A 20,655-nucleotide genomic window follows, 5' to 3' on the forward strand; every position below is an offset into this window, starting at 1 on the left:
CTTCTTGGTGCAAATGGTGAGGCCAAAAATATAAAGCTCAACTGTGGCCCTTGACACAGTGGGCACACTAGAGGCTGAAGAAAAATACCTGATGTTACTGCTTTTGGCATCATTTTGAGGAAAGCAGAGCAGTGCTCTGGACTGGTGGGTCCCAGGCTGCATTTTCGGTGAAGCCCCTTGTTTCACTCCAAGCCTGGTGAAGTGGTTGGGCAGCGGGCTCTGCAGGAGCTTGCAGGAGGGGCAGCACTTGGCTGAAGAGATCGCTGGGAGCCCAGGCCCGCGGGATTGAGCATCTCCTGAAATAAAGGACACGTGGTGATACTCGACAGTGTGTGGGTGGGCGTCGCAGTTCTGTGACCTGTGGTATCACAGATTGGTCAGTTGTCCTCTGGTGCGATTTTTATTCTTAAAAGCTTTTGCTGCCGCTGAACTGTAGTGCTGTTTTAACAAGTTTTAAATTGGGAATTGAGGTTTCACTCTGTGGTTCTTAATAGGAAAATGTAATTTCCAGAAGACTGAACAGAGGTCACCTTTAGCCTGGCAGGAGTTAAGGAAGCTTCTAAATACTGAGTCCTATGCTCCAACTTTATTACTCTTGCCATGTTTTGTGAATTCTAAACATCACTTGAAGATAAGTGTTCTGCAAAACAAAAATAACTGACTGTATTGCGACAGGAAATGTAGGTTGTGCGAAGACTTCTGATTTTTGGAAAACTGCAGTTGGGAATAATTTGAGTAAGCCAAACAGGTCATGAGGCTCTTGAAGTGGCATTGCTTTTGCAGAAAGTCTTGGTTCAATGCTGAATGACCATAATGTCTTTATTGGATTATTCCCTATATGCTGCTGGACTCTACCATGTTTCTCATTTCTTGCCTTTCATCATTTGAAAGCAATTGATTCTATTTCGCTTTGATTTTAATTACGATATATGTCCTTAACTTCTTTAGTACTTGATTTTTGTCCAGGCAAATAAAACTAAAGATTGTTGATGTTGTCTAGACTGGAAATTGAAAATCTAATTGAAATGGTTTGAAATAATTTTCCATTCTGCTAATGCAATCAATGTAAACTGCAAATATTCTTTAACGCTCTCATTCTGAAGAGTGTATAAAGTTTTTGAATTAAAAGATAGTTACTTAAATGTTACTATTTTTACATCGATGTAATGCCAACAGGCCATGACAGATCTGGGAAAAATACTGCTGCTGACATGAATATAGAGGAAGACTTGGTTTGTTTGGTTCCTAATGACATCGTTGTCAGGCATCGCTGCTTTTAAACTGGGATTTCATTAAATGTTTCATGCAGCTTTGTAAACTATAGTTGTGCCTTTATTTCAGGTAGTGTAAAATCTGAAACTCTGGGATCCTCTGGCTTCTTGACATGCATTTGTGAAGTAGAGTGACTATCTTACCTTAGGAGAACGGTGTCCTTCCTTATATTTACTTAGCTCTTTGGGTGGTAATTGGAGGTCTGGAGCTTTCTCTGGTGAAATATTAAGGTTAATACATATTTAGAAAAACAAATAGTCTTCTTGACTCATGACAAAGCAAGATTTAAGAATGTCTTCCTTTGGAAGTTTGTCTACATTATAACATAATGAAATAGTAAGTAGGAGTACAGTCACTTACTGTTACCAGATCAGCACTCTGTGGAGAGCTTCAGATCTTTACTCATTTTAACTTTTCAGAATTTTTGGTTGAGTCTTGTTATCCCTGCTGTTCTCATACATGTTAGGAGCTAGGAAAACCCTCTGACAAAGGGAGTAGGTTAAGGACAGTGTGTCAATGGCAGGTGATTTTTCTAATGATGGAGATACTAAAACTGCTTGGTAGTATGCAAGTTTGAATAATGAAAATAAAAAATAGTTACTGGTGTGTATCTTATCCTAAACTGGACCTTGGCTTGAAGGGTGGAGATCTCTGTTACCTCAGTAAAGATCCTGTTGTAAAGGGAGAACTCTGAACATTGACTCTCCCAAATTACCTGGCTTGTATCTAGTTCGGAGGTTCTGTGTGGGTGTTGGCTATGGGCCTGTCTAGTTACTGGGAACTACTTGCTCGCTCCTCCCTCCATTTCCCCTTCCTCTCCCCCTTCAAACTATTTAGCCTTTATTTCTGCTGAGGTTATTTGTTTGTTTTTCAGATGAGACCCTTTTTGCTCTTCCTGCTACATCTGCGCCTCTGATGCACTCCTCTGCAGGCAAGTTCTTTCTGCTCACCTTTGTCTGATTACATCCTGCATTTCTGATCTGATCTCATTAACTCTTTCCAATTAGTCTGCCTTTACTAAAAGTCAGCATGGGTCCAAGAATAGCGCCTCTCATTCTTTTTCAGTTTTGAATTTTCAGTTGATCTGTTCAAGATTTTAATACGCATTCATTTATTTACATGGTAAACTGTTCTATAAACAAACTACAGCCATCTGTGAGTTCTTGGACCCTTGATGTAAGAGAGCAGTTGATACTATTAACAGGTTAGCACATTAAAGCATAGTTGCTTTACTGATTTAGCAGAAAGAATTAATCCATAGTAACTTTCTGCAGTACTTCACATAAGTAAAATTTGTACCTATATATTTTTAGTGGAATTTGTTAGCTACATTGTCCACCAAATTCCCATTATTTAAACAAAAAATGGAAAAAAAAATTCTTACTGGCATGCAAGTCTGTGCATATGTTTATGCACAAGCGTATGGACATACCCTCTTTCTGTTTCTTTTCCCCCTGCACTTTGACAATATTACCTGTTATACTTGGATGCTCTGTACTTGTCTGGCATCTTCAGCTTTACTGTGATCTTTGCACTGCAAAAAGTTGCTGCTTCTCTAGCCTCCTGCATACTTGTCTGCTAGAAGAGATGAAATAGAATAGCATACTTTAAACGATACTTTGTTTTATTGGCTAGTAATATTTGTGATAGAACTCAGAACCTCTTCATAACTAACATCACATGAACTTGTCATGAAAATTTGCATTGACTTTAAGAGCACTTGAATTCTCTAACTTTCCTTTCTGTCCACGGTCACAGAAAAAGTTATGGACTTGCAGGAGCAGCCAGGTAGCACTAAGTCACTTGGTCAAGAGGATTTTACTGCAGTCCCGCTTGATACTGCTGCTTCTCTTCCCTCCCTCTCTCCTCTCTCAGCTGATCCCTTTAAAGAGCACACAGCCTTTGATAAACTCTCAGATGGATTACCTGCAAGAGGCATTTACAGAGAAAATGCGAGTGAGGTTTGTAAAGAAACAATGGAAAACATAAGAAATCCATTTCTTGCCGAGGGAAACAAAGACATTTCCAAGATGAAATACTCAGAAATGGAACCCCCATTTGCTAAAGCAGAAGCAGCCATTTTATCTCAAGCTGAAGAAGAAACGCAGCTAGAGGGCCCTAAAGAATTATGTAACCTGGAGAAAATGCCTGTACAGCAGCAGAAAATGTCTCCAGAAACTTGTGAAGATTTGTCTGAGAAAATTGAGGAAGATATATTTTATAACAAAGACAAGTACAGAGGTGGTGATTATGGTGAAAAGGGAGCATTGAAAAAAGACGCTATTCAGAGGGAAGAATATGTAGACTTCAAACCATATGAGTCAATATGGGAATTAAAAGGTGCTAGTCACGGACTGAGCAGCTTGAGAGAGGATGTTGGAAGTAAGATAGATGGCACAGTGGAAAGCAGTTTAGATGACAAATACGGTGTAGATAAGCTGGTGGTGCAGAAGGATTATGAAAGAGAGAGTGAAGGCAGTGCTGAAGATCTCTCCTTCCCAAGTACCCCAGAAGCTGTAAAAGAACCTTCTCAGACTTACATCACTTGCACTAAATTTGAATCCTCTGTAACTCCTGATGGTGACAAAGTCAAATCTCCTTCTCCACTAGAGGAAGACACTTCAGAAAATAGAACTGATGATGAGAAAAAAATTGCAGAGATGAAAGCTCAGAACACAGAACAAGGTGATTTTAGTACTCGAGCAGTTGGCAAGCAGGAAGGCCAGGAAGCTGACTATGCTAAAACAGGTAGCACTGTTGATACGCTATCTGACATCGCAGCGAGTATGCCTGAAGGTCTTACTCCTGATCTAGTACAAGAAGCATATGAAAGTGAAATGCATGATGTGGCATGTACCAAACTTGCTTATGAAACAAAGATTGATTTAGTTCAAACCTCCGAGTCAGTACAAGAGACTCTGAAACCTGTGACGCAGCTCTGTCCCTCATTTGAAGGGTCGGAAGCTGCTCCGTCACCAGTATTGCCTGATATTGTCATGGAAGCCCCGCTAAGCAGTGGGACTGCTGGTACAGAAACATCTACTGTGCAGCTTGAAGCTTCCCCATTAGAAACATTTATTCCTACTGCTAATTATGAGAATGTAAAGCAAGAGGCAGAAAAACCTCCCTTATACCAAGAAGCAGTGAATGTACCATTGACACAGGCCCAAGAAGCAAAAGAGGAATTGACACTTAAACCTGATCGTGAGAGTAGTGCCAGTCCTGATGACACAGAGACTCCATATATATCTATCGCATGTGACTTAATTAAGGAAACAAAGGTCTCTGGTGAATCTGCTTCTTCATCTTTAACAGACTATTCAAAGATGCCAGTAACAGAATGCATTTCTCAGGATGTTTCTGAACACAAGGAATTTGTTGAAAAACTGTCTTCACAGTTTGGAAAATCTGACTTGTTTAATAGTGAGGTGATATCTGACTTTCCTGAGAAAGAAAGTGAAGAGCAGTCTCTCATCTTTAAAAGTAAATCAACTGAGAGCATTGTAACTGATGATGAACATGAAGAACAACCTGTAGATTCAGTAGCTGCCCCAGGCAAGCCTTATCTGGAGTCTTTCCAAGCTGAACTGGACTCTTCCAAAACTGTGGCCACGCAGCCATCTGAGCCAACACCTACAAAAATAGCTAAGGCAGAGAAGATTCCCCTTCAAATGGAAGAGCTGAATGCAATGACTTACTCAGCTGATGTATCTGTTGCTACAGAACCAAAAACAGGAGACAGCAAAGGTCTCTCATCTGTGGAGTCTTCCCCAGTCTCAGTAGCAGAAGACTTTGTGATGTTAGTTGATCCTAAAACTGCTCCTGAATTTGTGGCAGAAGTTGCTGACAGAGAAATAATGCACAAAGATGAAAGTGAAGGTATCAGTAATGAGATCAAAGATGAGAAGAGGCAGTTGCCTTGCCCAGAGCTACCCTGTGATCTGTCTATAAAGAATGTAGAAGTTAAAGCTGAAGAAGATGCTCGTGTCTTGAAAAAGTCCTTGGAGGCAGTGGACAGAGAAGTGCCTGAAGTATCCATGTTGTCCTTACCAGCCACAGATACCTTACCTGTATCCACTGAAAAAGAGATAGTCAGTGTAGTAAAACCAGAAGCTTTTGAGAAGGAAGCTGGGAGAGAAGCTGCTTCAATTAAAGAAAAGGAAAAAACTACTGCTGTGTTTTCAGCAAAGCTGAATAAATCTTCAGGTAATCTGTGTACACTGTCTTGCAGTTCACTAATCTTCGTAATTCTTTAGCTACACTTAAGCATGTCATGATTTAATCTTTAAGTCATATTCTGCAAACTTCCCTGTATAGGTTGAGGGTAACAAAAACGTTAGTGCCTGCACTCTTAGCTTTTTCATATTCTGACTGCTTTAGTACTTTTTTTTCCTGTTTATCAGGGCTGGACTCACTGTCTTCAGGTTTCTCCTTCAGTTCTCCTGCTGGTGATCTGTTGATGCAGAAATAAGTCACTACTCACTGCAAGCTCTTCTGTGATTGTCTGCAGGCTGGGCATTAGATGGCCTTCCAAATCTGCTCTTACTACATGATAGTAAGCCAAATATGGTGTCTTGGTCTGCTCCATGTGCACAATTTGAAGGGCATTTTTCTTTTTATACAGAATTCAGTTAATCATCAGACTTTGAAATGTAGGAGAATATCATTTCTGCTGTGATATGTACAACTTGTGTCTGGAATATGGAAAAGAAACTGTGCAGCTCCACTCAACATGACTTGCAGCTTTTGTTAGATCAAGGCCAGAGGTTTAAAATAAGTAGCACACATGAGGGAGTTACTTGTTCAGGTTAGTGGGAAAGTGGCCAGTAAGAAGTTCAGTATCCTGCAAACATTAAAATTGGTTTACATACAGCACAGATGATAGCTTTCATGTGGGACTTGCATTTCAATGTAGTTAATATTTCAGCTGGTGATGTGGCAATTAAAGTAGCAGAGAATTAAGAAAAGATAAGACTGCTGTCAATTTTCCCTTGCGTTCTACACTGAATGGATCGTGAAGCTCCAGCTTCTTGTAGACCAGAGGAGTACTTTGCTTTCTGATGTCACAGTACTCTGCTGCTGCTTTACAGTCTAGCACCAGAAGCTTTCCCACTAAAACCTATTACTGCAGAAAGCACAATTAATTTTTTTCTAATAAAATCAAATGTTTGGGCAAAAAGTCTTCATGCAAAAATGTTAGTTAAGAGATTAAAACCAACAAACAAAAAGAAACCCTGAATGTTACATGTATATATTTTAGCTGTTTTGCTAGTTCTTTTAACAGGAAGTCTTTGGGTCTGACAAGGACACAGCTGTTGCTGTTCTGTCTGTATGAAACTGCCGGGGAAGCTGCGCATAAAAGGAGAGAAAGGAGTTGAAGACTGTCTGCGTTCTCCTGTCTAGTGGCACGGTGCTGTGACAGGGCACCCATCTGTCCTGCATTTATGTTAGCTGAGGGGCAGGAGCTGGGCCAGGCGTGGGGCTGGGAACTGTCTGCAGTCTCTGTCAGTGGTTGTATTCACCCTATAAAGCAGTTGTATTTTTTGACATGCTGTATTATTTGGGAAGAAAAAATATTTTTCTGCCTTATTATAGAGGAACATTTTCTTAAACAGATGAGAACATGAAATGAAAATCATTTTTTTCTAGATTTTTGTTTGCTTTTTAAAGTATGTGCTGTTTTTTGCTCATGTTTGCTGTATTATAGAACATGGAACTGGGCTTCTGGGACCTGCCTCGAGATTCTGACCACAAGCCTTGAATAAAATTTGATTTTAATACCAAATTACTTAAACACAAAGTAGGAGGCACAGTAACAAACCAAAGAACACTTAGTTGCTTTCCACTCTTTCAGAAAGGAAGGCAGTAATTCACAGGGCCAAGAGGGGATCTGTGTGTGTGTTTGTGCTTCTGAGTCTAGCTTTATTGTGATGCTCTCAAATACTTACCAGTCCTGTTTGTTGAAAGCTGACCTAAATGCAAGCATACCTCTGTGCACCTGCAGTTGTAACTTCTGACTGTCCCAGTGGACTGCAGGGAGCCGACAGCAACCCAAAAATGATTGCAGATTTTTTTTTTAATAAAAACCATCACTCCAGTAAAGCATGCAAAGCTTTTAACAGTCTCACTGGTAGCACTGGATTTGTTTAATGCTGCCTGACAGAGCTGTGGGTTGCCTGTTGTGTTCTGTAATGGTGTCAGACCACAGGGGCCTTGTACTTCATGGCGGCGCGGATTTAAAAAAAAATTGCCAAAAGTAATTCAGAACTAAACTATAAAGAAGCCTATCTCCATTTAAGACATTACAACTTATAGTAGTTTCAATGGCAAAGACCACTCTTTTTCCTATGCAACACCAGTGCCTATGACTGTTGAACACTGGAGTGTTGCCTTAAGAGATCATGACAAGCGTGGGCTTTTCTTGCCTTTTCAGTTTGGGCTGTATTAGCTTTGTAGCAGATAACCCTCCTGCTTCACTCTCATGCTTCTGACTGGACTTTAAAACTTGTATGTTCCATCTCCATAAAACTGCTGTGCCTTCAGAGGGGCCCTTCCCTCCCTGTTCGGATGCTGCCGCCCAGTGCCCCAGCAGGCGCAGTGGCAGCTTCCATCAGGCCTTGTTCCTGTGGGGTGTGTGCGTATGGCTGTGGTGCAGTGGGGGCTCTGGGCAGTCATTTTACAGCATGTTCATTAGAGAGGGCTTTGATGCCATCTAGTGTTTGTAAAGGAACAGGAGCTCAATATGACTTCCAGAGGATTGCATTCAAGGTTTTGAGAAATTCTGACATGTTGAAGTTCACTTAATATTCGCAGAGTTAGAACCTGTTACAAATCTTAGCCCTTTTGTTGTGCAGACTTTCTTCACTCTAACACATATTTACTTCCGGATAGAGGCAGTTAGTTCGCATGAATATGCTAGAAAAACACCATTCCATAACCTTTTTTTGATGCATGGCACACGGAGTTTTTTGTTTTACCAAATTGCAAACTCAAAGTATGCCGTAGTGTCCCCAAAACCTAAACTCGTGTTTGTGACGTCTAGTTGTGTACCTCAGTGTAACTACATAGGCAGTTTAAATTACTCAGACTGTTTGTGCTAAGCGTTGCAGGAAGTTTAAGAAATGGCTTTGAGAAGTTGACTATCAGGCAGTCAGTTTCACAGGAAACCCATGTTTCATGGTGCTTTTGAAAAATCATTCTCTGCAGATGTGTTTGGATATGCTGAGGTTAACACTAGATTGTACAGGCTTACAGAGCTCTCACTTGTACGTGCTAACGGTGCTCAGTACTTGAATTACAGAAATGCAGCAAAGTACTGATACCTTATATGTTTCCTATCCTTTTGAGGGGGCACATTCATTGTGCTTTGAGAGGGTAGCTGAGCGGTAATCGTGGCAAAGCTTTTCTTTTTACTCCCAGATTATAAGGGCAGAAATAAAATACATCCTGTGGTTCTGCAACAGCAAACCAGGTTGTTGCTGTTACATGAAATGTAAAAGAAATTAGAAATGCTGTCTTACGCCAGCACTGCATCCACTTGGTTCATTTCTGTTTCATATTTATAGCTCACTTAAGTAGAGCCATTCAGCAGGTGGGAAGCATTGGTTTTGTTTTTTGTTTGACTGAGGGAAAAATACCCTAGAATGCCTCTGATCAGTTTCCTTCAGGAGCAGGTTATTTGTAAAATACCATTTAATTCAACATAAAATCGTGATTTACTTTCGCCTGGTTATATTTTTAGATTATTTGGCTCTTGAGGGCATCATAAATAGAGACTTCTCTTCCAGTGCAGAGACTCCAGGGAGGAGCAGGAAGAATTAAAAGCAAAAACCTTGAGTGAAGTCCTCCTGAAGGAAAGCCCTAGACCTGCTGTGTTTCACTGGAGCTCAGGTCACCCCTGTTGAGAGGTAAAGGCTTTTGTAGAGTTCAGAGTGAGGCATTTTGTGTGTGGAAGAATTATGGAGAAAATGGAGTGCTTGTGGTAAATTATCAGCTTTCCCAGAAGCACAGATGGGTGGCCAGCGCTGAGTGCGATGTCAGGCGCAAGCAGAATCAGGTAGCTATCCAAGCGCTCCCCTGCTCCAAGTCAGGAACGGAACAGGCAGCTGCTGGGGGAGATTTAATGACGGTTTGGTGAGTAAGGCACCCGCCCTGCAGCCGTGCAGTCCCTTTGAACATAGATGCATCAGCAGAGGGACGCGCTTTGAACGTGATTGTATCTGTTTGAGTTGTCTGGGTCACTTGGTAATATTGTTCTGTACCTAGCCTGTTGGTTGGGGAGCTCTAGCTTGGATGTTGGGGCAGAAACATGCAGACGCAATGAAGCTTAGGCAGGACTCCTGGCACGGTGCCGGCACTCAGTTGGCGCAGATGTAGGGTAGCGTTACAGGGGTGTGTGTATCTTGCCTGGCGTGGGAGATGTGAGTGCAGGGGCATTCTGACTTCATTTTAGGTATCATTTGCATGGAGTGGTAGCAATGAAGGTTGAGAATGCAAATAGCCAAGAGCCGGCTCAGGAGGCCAGGGAGAAATTCCTGCCGAGGGAGTTGGTGCCCCTTTGGGCTGGGAGGCAGGGCTGGTGACGTGGCTCAGCGCCCGCTGCTGGGGCAGTGCTGTGCTGCAGGAACCTTCCTGAAGAAGGATGTGGCGGAAGGAAGGCGAAGGAGAAGCGAGGAGGTTTTGGTCATGTGTCTATAGAAATTTGCTAACCAGTGGAAGGAACTTTCTGAAAGCATAAAGATCGAATTAATTTAGTGACAGTGCAGCTATCTGAAGGGCGAGGGGAGAAACACAGGTTTTGGTGGCTTCCAGTCAGTATTAGGAATTTCAGCTCAGAGACAGAAGCAGGTTTTTAGACATGTTTTGTACTTTTTCACTATAGGGTAACTCTCTGAGTTTTCTTGCACTACGATGTTTGAGTGTACATTTCGCATGCCCCTCTTAGGGTATAGGTTTTGATTTGCCTGTTGGAATTGAGAATGAAATGCATATCTTCTATAAATTAAAAATATATGTAGCCAATCCTGCCATAAAAAGGAGTCTTTAAATCTGTGTAGTAATTGAAGCAATATATAGGGTTTTCAGTTAATTTTATGGTAATCTTTCTCCACATGAGATTGTCTCTTCTACTGGAAAACTAAAAGTGGCTCTTTTTGGAGTGATCAGCATCCCCATCCCAGCCATTCTGCAGGATTTCCATGGAAATGTCTGAATGCCCTTTTCTCATTCTTTTGAAAATAGCTTATCAATTTTTAAGAGGTTTTAGAGCAGCAGTGGGGAGTTTTTAGTGCGTCTTTTTTTTCTTGTCAGCCACAAGTATTAAAGAGAGACTCCATGCTAGAGAGTAGCCATACATTTTTCCACATGAATGGAAAACAGAAGGACAACATGGTTCTCACAGCTCTTTCAGATTTTGAGTTTCTAGTTTTTGTTCATCTCATGTCTGTACAATACTTTGTGTTACTTCTTACATGTTAGTAGTATAAACCTATGGGTTGCTCTCATTTTCATTTAAGCGATGGGAAAATTTAATTGTCAGATCTGTAGCTGACAACATAGGATGCTGATTTAAAATAAGAAGAGGAGGTGTTAGTCTGCAGGCATTAGGTAGAGGGCGAGATAGCTGTTCTCAGTCTGTGCTTCACTGAAATTAAATATGTCTGAACAGTTCATAAGGACTAAAGATACCAGCAAAAAAGACTTGTATTCTTCATGAGCCCCTTGCTTTTATTACAGGCAATGGTAAGGTCCTACTGTGTTTTCCTTTAGGCTTTTTTTTTTATTTAAAGGGAGAGGTGCGTTACAGAGATGTTTGTTAGTCACATACGCAGTCAGACGTTTGTTTTTAAAACAAGGGAAAAGCCTACACGGAGCAGATGTGTGAGTGTGCATTTACCGTTGCTTGAAAAGCAATCTGTTCCACGTTTCTCTGGTGGATTGCCACTTCGAGCTCCACGTCGTTGTGAAAAGCTGCTTGGGGCGGTCCAGCTCCTTTAGCCTGCGCTGAGCCTCTCTGCACCAGTGTTCCCAATGCTGCAGTGCTGCTCCGCAGGGTCGAGCCAGTTGCTGCCTCCCTTTGTGCGGGTGCCGGCAGTCTCTTTCTCCACCCTGCATCTTTTCAGTTCTGTTGAGCAGTGAGAAGCAAATGGCTGCAGCAGCTGGGGATTGCCTTTCCGCCTCGGTGCCGGAGCAGCGTTAGCAGCCTGGTTACAGCTCGCACTGCGTCAGCCGCGCTCCACACCCCGCGCCGTCAGCTGACTGGCCTCCTGCAGCACCAGTGCAGCAGCAGACTGCAGACGCTGCTGGGAAAGCCCATGTTTGCCATCCCGGGCTGTAGATTTCTCTTCTTGCAGCTGTCCTGTTGGTATGCATAATTGATAATCACAGCTGGAGGGTAGATCGCTGGGAGAGATGGACAGTCAGCCGAGCAGTTGGAAGGATAAGGGTATTTGTTCTTTTACCTTTTTTCCTTTTTTTTTTTTTTTTTTAAGCTAAAGATGCTGCAGGTTGCTTTTAACAAATGGTATTTGTAGCATGTATTTGATGGTGAAATGTATCTGAAGATGTAAGTTCTGTTTGTAGTATATGTAAAATTGTAAAAGCTGTAGGTTAGAATGGATAAACACAAGCAATGCAGACAGAATAAATTATTTATGTAGGTGAAATAGCTTGTGTGGCACTGCAGATCTTTTCCAGTCCTACAGAACGTATTAAAGAACAGCTTCTTTTGGTATGCATTGCACAAATACCAGCATAGTCTGATTTTAGTTGTTGAAATTCCTAGGTTATTAATAATTTAATAATATTAACCATTAGCTCAAAAGAATCTCGTGTTTGCAGGTCATGCAGTTCAGTAATTTTAGGAGGAGAAATTGCATGCAGGCTATAGCAGACTTTTTTTTTTCCCTTTGGTATATACCATGTTTGGGGTCTACTGTTAATTGTGTTTGCTTAGGATTTTTTGTAATTCTGTTGGATTCTAGGTAAAAGTGTGCCAGATTTTCGGAACTTAAAGGTCTAATATCAAATTGTTTCAGGTAAATAAGTAGCTAGCCTTAAATTAGCGTGGTGCTGACCTTTGTTCCTGTAACCACCAATGGGAGATCGCCATTGTAAATCTCTGTGGATCATGATTAGTGCTCAGTGTGTAAGAGTTTAAGCCTTATTCAAATACATAATCTTCAAACTTTATCAACAAGACAAGCTTTAAAAAAATTTAATTATCTCTGGATACTAAACTTCTTAAAGGTCCCTGTCGTGCTTGGTACTTGTATTTGGGAAGTTTTCCTCTTTTTTATAATTATTGTTTCAAATTTATGGTGTTTTTTTTTTTTTTCCCTCAGGCAAAATTGCCAGCTGTCTAGAATCTGTAAAATGCTCTATCAGAATTTAAATATGTAGAAAAAAAATGCTGCAGGTGAAAAATCTTCACCCTGAAGACAACCATTCTCAGTTGTAAGCTTTCATTAAAGGGCTGTAAAATATTAGGAAAAAATACCCTGCAGTGTTTTGTAATATGTATTAATGTGTAATTATTTTAAATGTTCAGCACTCCCTATGTCAGGCCTGAAATTCTTGGGTTTAAAAAACTGAAAAGAGGGTGGGGTTGGAAGAATTCTGTGAAAATTGAACGCGTTACCTTTGGGCACTTTGGCCCCATTTTCAGGCTTTCTTTTGCAACCCAACAAGCAGGATTGGCTGTAGTCCGTCCCTTGCTGCAACTGAAAGCAGGCGTTTCCTAACCCAGAATTCAAGGCCTTGAGAATAATAGAGTCTTTCTTGGATTAAAATTAATGAGTTGCCAATCATGAGCGTGCCTTTATTGCACAGGAGGGTACTCAGGGGGTTACGCCAAGCCCTGTAAGCTGTGTGCTGCTGCTGCATGGAGGGGAGACGAGCTGTGGGGAGGCCAGTGGCCTGGGGTCTGCAGGCTTCTATGCAAAGCGTGGACCTGATCAGCATGTTCTGGGAGTGGTAACAAATGGACAAAGCAAAACTGAACCTGTCCTTCACGTATGTTTTGTGCTGGTATAACTGTTTGAAGCAGTGTTTTAAATTCCTCTTCCCCACCTCTTTGTTTTTACAGAATGGCATCCCGTTAGGTGGAGGAAGCTGTTTTTGTGCCTGTTTCTCCCTCCAAGGAAGTCCCTACTGATTTGAGGTTTAATTATAATACAACTGGTACAGTCAGGGTCTGTAAGAAAATGGAAGCAGAGCAAGAAGAAGGTTTTCTGGGGAAGCAGAACAGTCTGGTTCCTCTCCTTTTGTGACTGTGCTAGTGTGGTTTCTGTTAGCATTTGTTTATGAAGAGATGCAGAAGTCCTCTTTCATGTTTTCTTATTTTGTTAGGTCAGGCTCCAGCGGCGTGGAAACTGATGGGTAAAGTTCAGGGACTGATGACACTATTCACCTTGCCACAAAATAAATATAGAAGCAAATATTGCAACATGCTTTTTTTCCATGCTTAAAAATAAACTTAAAAAAATGAAGTAACAATCAAATCTAACATCAGAGAAGAGCCAAAAGTATGGTTCATAGTTAGATTTTCTACCTAGAGCACTACTTTCTACTTAAAATAATCTTAAACTTGTTTTTGATATGCATGTTTCTTCTGGTACAGCTGTAGTAGTTGAGAAAGCAGCACAGTGAAAGTGGTAAACTCCCCTACCTGTGGTATTGATCATCGAGATAAGCAGGGTGAAATAAGTTTACCCTGGGGATGGCAACACTTTTATTTTTAGCACGTTTAAAGACAGCCCCCATGGAGTAATCAATACTGAAGTGTCTAGAATGGACTATTTTTTTTAATAATTTCAATGGGTTGTCAGGTTTTAATGGCTGAATAATAGTAATGATAGGATGAACACCACAGCTGTACACCCAGGCTATCCCAGGAGTATCAGGAGTATTATTATTTATTTATTTTTTGGATTCATATACTGAAAATATCTCTGAGTTCTGGTTTAGATTTCATAAAAGGTGGAAGGGGTTGCATAGGCTCATGCAGCCTTTGATTTGCAAAATTTCATGAGGTGTAAACAGGACTTGAGAATGGTTTCCTCAGTTCATATGTTGTGTGTGAGTGCACGCATCCATGGGTATACGATTAAGTAGAAATGAAAGAAAACATACTGCAGTGGCTCAATTAAAATTGTTAGATAGTATTTGCATTTGGGGGGTGGGTAACCTGGTAGTGTTGGACTTCATTTTCATTCTAGCATGTACTTTGTGGAATCTGTATCATTTTTTCATTGCTGGGGATTGTGGTGCAGACGTGCCAGGTCAGAAAGGTGTATGATCCAGGCTCACTGTCCGACCTTTGGGTTGCAGGTTGGCCTGTCGGTCCCGCTGGACTTGGTGCTACTTTGTAGTGCCTCTCCCCAGGACAGGGAAGGCTCTGTGGGTTGGAGCCGGCCCCACAAGCTTGGCACCACATGCAGTCATGCCATGACCACACTGTGTTTCCAGCTTGGGGTTGGTTTGGTGTTTGCTGACTTGCAGCAAGACCCATCTGGCTCCCAGCATCTGATCAGGGTAAAGTAGCCTACTCTATAACTGCTCCTGCTTACAATGGCAACCACAATTTGGAAAAAAACAAAACAAACAAACAACAACAACAAAAAAGACACGTAACCTTGTCATTCTGATGTGGGAAGTCTTTAAAATGTGAAACCTGAGTGTGCTAATGGTGTCTGTGCTTGGAAGGCTTTGACCACCTGATGAGACACATTTAAGACCTTCTCTGTAGTATTATCGAAATTGCTTTCAGGTGGGGTATTTCAATACATAGGCAATATCTGGCAGAACTGTAATGTCAGGGATCTGCTCTGGTTTGGTTACCTGAGTGTAACATCACTCTCTGACTGCGTGCTGCTTGCAGCGTGTCTCCAGGTTAGCATTCCTGCCACTCCATCACCAGCAGTAAATAGTGTCATGCTAGCTGCCTTCCTGTAGCAAAGAGAAGCACAGGCTTCCCTTTCATGCAGATGTCTTTTCCAGCAGGCCCTCCAAATTAATGACCAGTTTGTTGGGGTGCCTCTAGGTTTGAACCTGAGCTGCTCCCCAGAGGCGAGTGCTTTGGGGCTCCGCAGGGCTCCGGGCTGGCTCCTCGCCGCTCCGCTCCTGACTTCTCCCTGGGGCTGGATTTTTCCAGCCCAGCCTGCCCCACAGCCGCTTGATCAAGCTTGGAAAGCGAAATGTGGCTTCAGACCTCGCCTGCCAGGTCTCTTCACGAAGGATCTGTGGAAACATGAAGATCACTGTCATAAGTGAATACGAAGTTTAATTAAAGGAGCTGGAAAGTGCCCCTCTGAAAAGAAATTGGCAGCAATTTACCTACTGTGGTCCTAACGGTCATGATGACAGTTGTCCTTTAGCACCATAGATGCATTTGGGAGCTGCCTGTTCTCAATGCTTGTATTCAACTTCTGTGTTAGTACAACGCTGTTCTTAACTTGATCCAGAAAAGGCTTCTATTTGTGTGTCTAAGCTATTTTTACTATTATTTGAAGAATATAAGGATTTTCTGCTTACATTTCAGATTACAGAAAGATTCTAGTGTAATGGCTGTTGTTCACACAATGTTTGTAAATCACACGCTGCTTGCGTTTTTTTTAAATCTTCATTCTCCCTTTAGACAAATAGTCTTTATATGGTGCTGAAGCCCTTTGTTTGTTTGTTCTTAAAGGCTGCGTGCAGAGTAGTTGTTCATTGTAGGCACGCATCTCTGCCCGGCAGCTGCGTTCCAAGGACTTAGCAGAGAGGCGGCTATTGGCTGTGGGCTGCGAGCCTCCTGCTTGCCTGCGAGATTTCGCGCTCGCAGCGAGACGCAGCGAGCAGGCAGGCAGTTGCGTATATCTGCTGACCTTTGAATGACCCAGCAGGAAGTGAAAAGGCGTTGGGTAGTCAGCTGTACAAGATCTGGGTGCATGCAAGCAAACTCAAGATGGATGCCAAAATTGGTTAGTCCCCCCCTTTTTTTTTTGGTTCGTTTCATGTGTGTGAATTAAGCTCTGTTGTAGATCTTTCTCTTTCTAAATTTCTCTTTCTAAAAAAAGAGTGGATTACTTGGTTTGTTTTTTTTAGAGAGGATTGTCAGGTTAAATATATTAAACCACTATTTTTTGTCATCAAGAAACTATGCAATTATTCAGTTTTAAGATAAATGACTGTGAAAGAAAGAAGAGACTTCAAAAAATACAGTGATAAACCTGCTATCACGGCACTTGCTTTATAAGCAAAATGTAATTGGATGAGTTCTGCATGTAAGGCACGGATGCTAGCAGTACTATTTTTAGATATGCCAAGTGACAGTTCGTGCTTACCAAATGTAGGCAGCTGTTCTTGCTTTAGAATAGGCCTGGAATACTTGAATTAAATGCATGAGATTATAGTTCATGTTGTATAAAATACAGCTTAAAACAGTTTCAGTGAGGAGAGGCTGCTTGGCAGTGCTGTTCTTGGGAGTCCGTTTTTTTGGGTTTTATTTTTTAATCTGCTGTGAATATCTTATGTTTAAGTTAACACCAGAAAGCTGCTTATAGTAATGCTTTTAACCTTTTCTTTTACTTTAGGAAGAAATGCAAATACCTGTTTCAGATCAATTGGGAAAAAAATCAATTTCACCATTTACTCTCTGGACTAAAAATTACAATTCCATTTTTCAGGTGATATATAACACCAAATTTCCCTTTGAAGAATTCACTATGAAACAAGATACACATGTCGTGACGTGGAGGTTGATTTGATTGTTCTCCAAATGGAGTGGAGACAGAGTGAGGGGGAAAAGTCTTCTTGTGCAGCTTAACTGAGGGGGAAAAGTCTTCTTGTGCAGCTTAACTGTGGTCTGGGAGGTCCTAGCTTGGGGATTTTTCTTATTACTGAGAACAAAAGACCTGAAGATAGGTTGCTGGAAGCCATTTGGTGTTTGTGGTGTGCTTTAATTCCAGCAATTTGCCTTTGTTTCTCCTATTTTGGAAACTGTCATACAGATGAATTACTGTCTTTACATTTTTATAACTGGGTTCAGGTATAACACGCTACCAGTTGTAATATGTGGTTTCCTATGAAGCAGTAAGAACCCTCTACCAGCATAGATGCTTTAAAATTGTGTTACAGAGAAGGGAGTATTGCTTTTATAGAGCTAATGCCATCTGCAGAAGGAGAGTACGGCCATGCTTAGTGTGTCACGTGAGCATCACCCTAATATTAATGTATGGATGCTCAAATTGCACCATTTAAAAATAAATGTAGTGTCAGTATCTGAAGCAAATACTCAGGGAAAAAAATCAAAGATTTTTGCATGATTTAGGAGCAAAATGCCCACCAATGTTTTTTGTCAAGATGGTTTTTGAAAATCTCACCCAAGTGTTACGGATACTTGCGGCTCAGTTTTGGAAGGGCTCTTCAGTTTCCAGTGGTTTGTAGGTCATGCTCACAGCTTCATCCCTAGCCGCCTTCTGCATGCTGAACTTGCTAATGTAAGGTGTACAGAGACACTGATAGACACTTCTGTGATTAGAGCCAAAGAAACCAAATAAAACGTTGTTAAATGTAGGGTTTGTAGTTCATACCAAAGGAATTTTTCTGAGACTTACTTTTTGTTTGTTTGATTTTTACAAATAGTAAAGAAAAGTACTTGTCTTGCCTTGGCTTAGAGCTTTGTTTGTTTGACAGGGAAGATAGCAGTGCAGCTTTGTAGCACGAAGAGACCCAGAGGACTAACGGGTCAGCAGAGTGCTTGGGGATACGTTGGGCTGCAATTCGACAAGGACTTTAAACTGATGCTGTTCTGAGAGCAGGAGTGTCACCTCCTTCGGTTGGCTGCTCTATCTCTCACCCCATATGTCTGCAGGGTCACATGGTGAACCACATCCAGAATCTGATCTGGCCGACTGCTTCGTTGGTGTGTTGTTGTATTTGTTCCACTGGTTGTTGGCTGCATGCAGAGAACCAGGCTGGTTCTGTGTATGGCCGTGCAGAAGAAAGTAATGGGACTGCGTGGTGGAGGGCTGAGACCATTTCTTTCAACAGCAGTTTTGGCTTATGACAAATTTAAAGCGTTCATGTAACTGTAACCTGATTGTAGAGCTTGAGGAAATTTCTACCAATACATTAATCTAAATATTTAGGTAAAATATTTAGCGTTACGAAAATGGCTTCCCTAAGTTTCTGACCAGAGTTTTCGTTTTTGCAGTGCCTGCTGCTCAGTGTGGTTTCCCTACAGAAATAATTAAGAAAGGATGTCAGCTTCTGAAACACGTGAAATTGCTCCAGTGGCATTGTTGTGTTGTACCTACAAAAGGATTATGCAGATGTTGCCCTAAAGAGGCTACTAAGTTATTTAATGTTGGTGCATTAGCACACTTTCATCCTGCAAAAAATAATAATCATACTGTTTTTGATTTGCTTTGTTTACAGTAATTTAGAGTAAGAATCCTGTTCTGAATTGTAATACACTATTTTACAGTTAACTTCTGCAATGTCTAGGACAGGATTACTAAGATTGTGTTGTAACAGTAGTAAAAGTTTGTAATTCGTCTTGAGTTCTGCATTTAATAACTCTTACGTTACCACTATTAACAAGCAGTTTTGATGCACAAGAGGAATTTATTCTCATGAAACCTAATCAGCTGTGGAAGTAGAAACCATGAAGAGTGAATTTTGTTGTGTTACCTCACCATGAAGTATAAAACTAGACCAGACTAGGTGATTCTGCACAGTTGTGTACTCAGCAATGGAGAATGATGTTTGGCGGATTTCATGAACAAATTGTTTAACAAACCTCCCCCCCCCCAAAAAAACCCCCCACACCAAAACCAACCAACCAAAAAAAACCCTGCAATTGATGCACTAAGCCATTACTTATGACTTATGCAAGGGTGTAGTTTGCTTTAAACGGTGATGCTGAAAATGGCATAATACAGCATTCTCAGCTGACTGTCACTTAGAGAAAAAATAAACTTGGTTTATAAATGAAGGATTTTGCATTTGTAGCACAGCAGATTTGTCCTGAATTGAAATTAGAGTGAGGTTAGTCCATCTTAATGGCTCATTCTGTCACAATACCATATACTCCCGAGGGAACTTCTTCAGTCAAAAGGAAACAAAACAAACTGTTGATGTCTTTGCCTCTGTTGGACTTGCAATGATACCATGGTGCAGAGATCTGTTAATGTATGTGTCATTTGTCCTAACAGGGAATCAGAATTAACCTCTTCAGTAAGTGGCCTCCACAAAAATAAAATTAAATGAAGCACAAGCTGCTGTGGTTCTTATGCATAACACAGCACTGCAGTTGAAGAGATTAATTCTGACATCACTTAGGGGCAGAATCGTTCTTAAATTTTAGCAATTACATTTCAGGTAATCCTAACATCAATAATCCCAATAATCTGAACTCCAATGCAAAAGCAGTGCTACAATAACCTATTTCTAGCTGCAATTTCAGCTCTCGTTTGATAGTGAGATTGCGAGTTCCATTCTTGATGACTCTCAGCAGTCAAGTGAATGACATTCTCTGTTTTCATATGGATGCAAAAGGTATCTTGTGCTAATTTCTTACCTTTTTTAATTTTTAGTTGTTGACCTCCTTTACTGGCGAGACATTAAGAAGACAGGAGTGGTGTTTGGTGCCAGCTTGTTCCTGCTGCTCTCGTTAACAGTGTTCAGCATCGTGAGCGTGACTGCTTACATTGCCTTGGCCCTGCTTTCTGTGACCATCAGCTTTAGGATATACAAGGGAGTCATCCAGGCAATCCAAAAGTCCGATGAAGGCCACCCGTTTAGGTGAGGTTTTTCTTATTATAATTAAGAAAAAACGTGTGTTGTTTTGGGGCGCAGCACTGTTGGTGCTGTTATGAGCAGTAAATGACATATGCCATACTATGTTGCATAATAATGTAAATAGCCTCTGTACTGAAAAGTCGGTCACCCAGCCTACGACTACACTGCTTTCAGTTTTTCTCAGGAGGCAAACACAGTGGAAAAGCAAATGAATTGAGCACTTGGTACAGGGGATTTTCCTGCTACAGGGGATTTTCCTGGCAGTGCTAGAGTGTCCTAATTTGCATTTAAAAACAGAACAACAAAAAACCATATTCCAACCTAATGGAATAATTTGTGCATTTTGGAGTGGCGTAGTCTTCAGAATGCGAACCAGTGGCAGATGATGTACAAAATGTAAATATTACTTCAGCACTTCCAATGCAATTTATTTAGCAAAAAAATATAATAAATGTAGTAGGGGGTACTTGTATCTTTTTGAAACTTCAGAATACTCCTTAAATTATATATTAGCACGTAACAGCAGAGCTGCGTTCTCCATATGCAAGGCTGCCTTGTGATCAGCGGAATCCAGGTTCATTGCAGCCTGCCCAGATAAGA

General features: G+C 41.2%; 1 protein-coding gene and 1 long non-coding RNA gene across 13 annotated transcripts in view; both read left to right on the forward strand.

Moving 5' to 3' along the window:
- The window catches only part of RTN4 (reticulon 4), a 46,842-nt gene that overhangs the window by 14,702 nt on the left and 11,485 nt on the right, over positions 1-20,655 (forward strand). For 6 of the 12 annotated variants that reach the window (XM_080587504.1, XM_080587505.1, XM_080587502.1 and 3 more), the window contains one exon: positions 19,851-20,058. In XM_080587504.1, the coding sequence (XP_080443630.1) occupies positions 19,851-20,058 (208 nt within the window). Of the gene's footprint in view, positions 1-2,146; positions 2,204-3,030; positions 5,479-11,307; positions 11,717-16,077; positions 16,233-19,850; positions 20,059-20,655 lie in introns of those variants that run through there. The other 6 variants (XM_080587495.1, XM_080587499.1, XM_080587500.1 and 3 more) reach the window with 4 other exon arrangements.
- LOC308193194 lies at positions 16,239-19,109 on the forward strand. Its single transcript, XR_013949457.1, has 2 exons — positions 16,239-16,937; positions 17,947-19,109. It is a non-coding gene; the product is annotated as an uncharacterized lncRNA (long non-coding RNA).

The sequence above is a fragment of the Anser brachyrhynchus genome (assembly GCF_964034855.1).
Source record: "Anser brachyrhynchus genome assembly, chromosome: 3".
NCBI lineage: Eukaryota > Metazoa > Chordata > Aves > Anseriformes > Anatidae > Anser > Anser brachyrhynchus.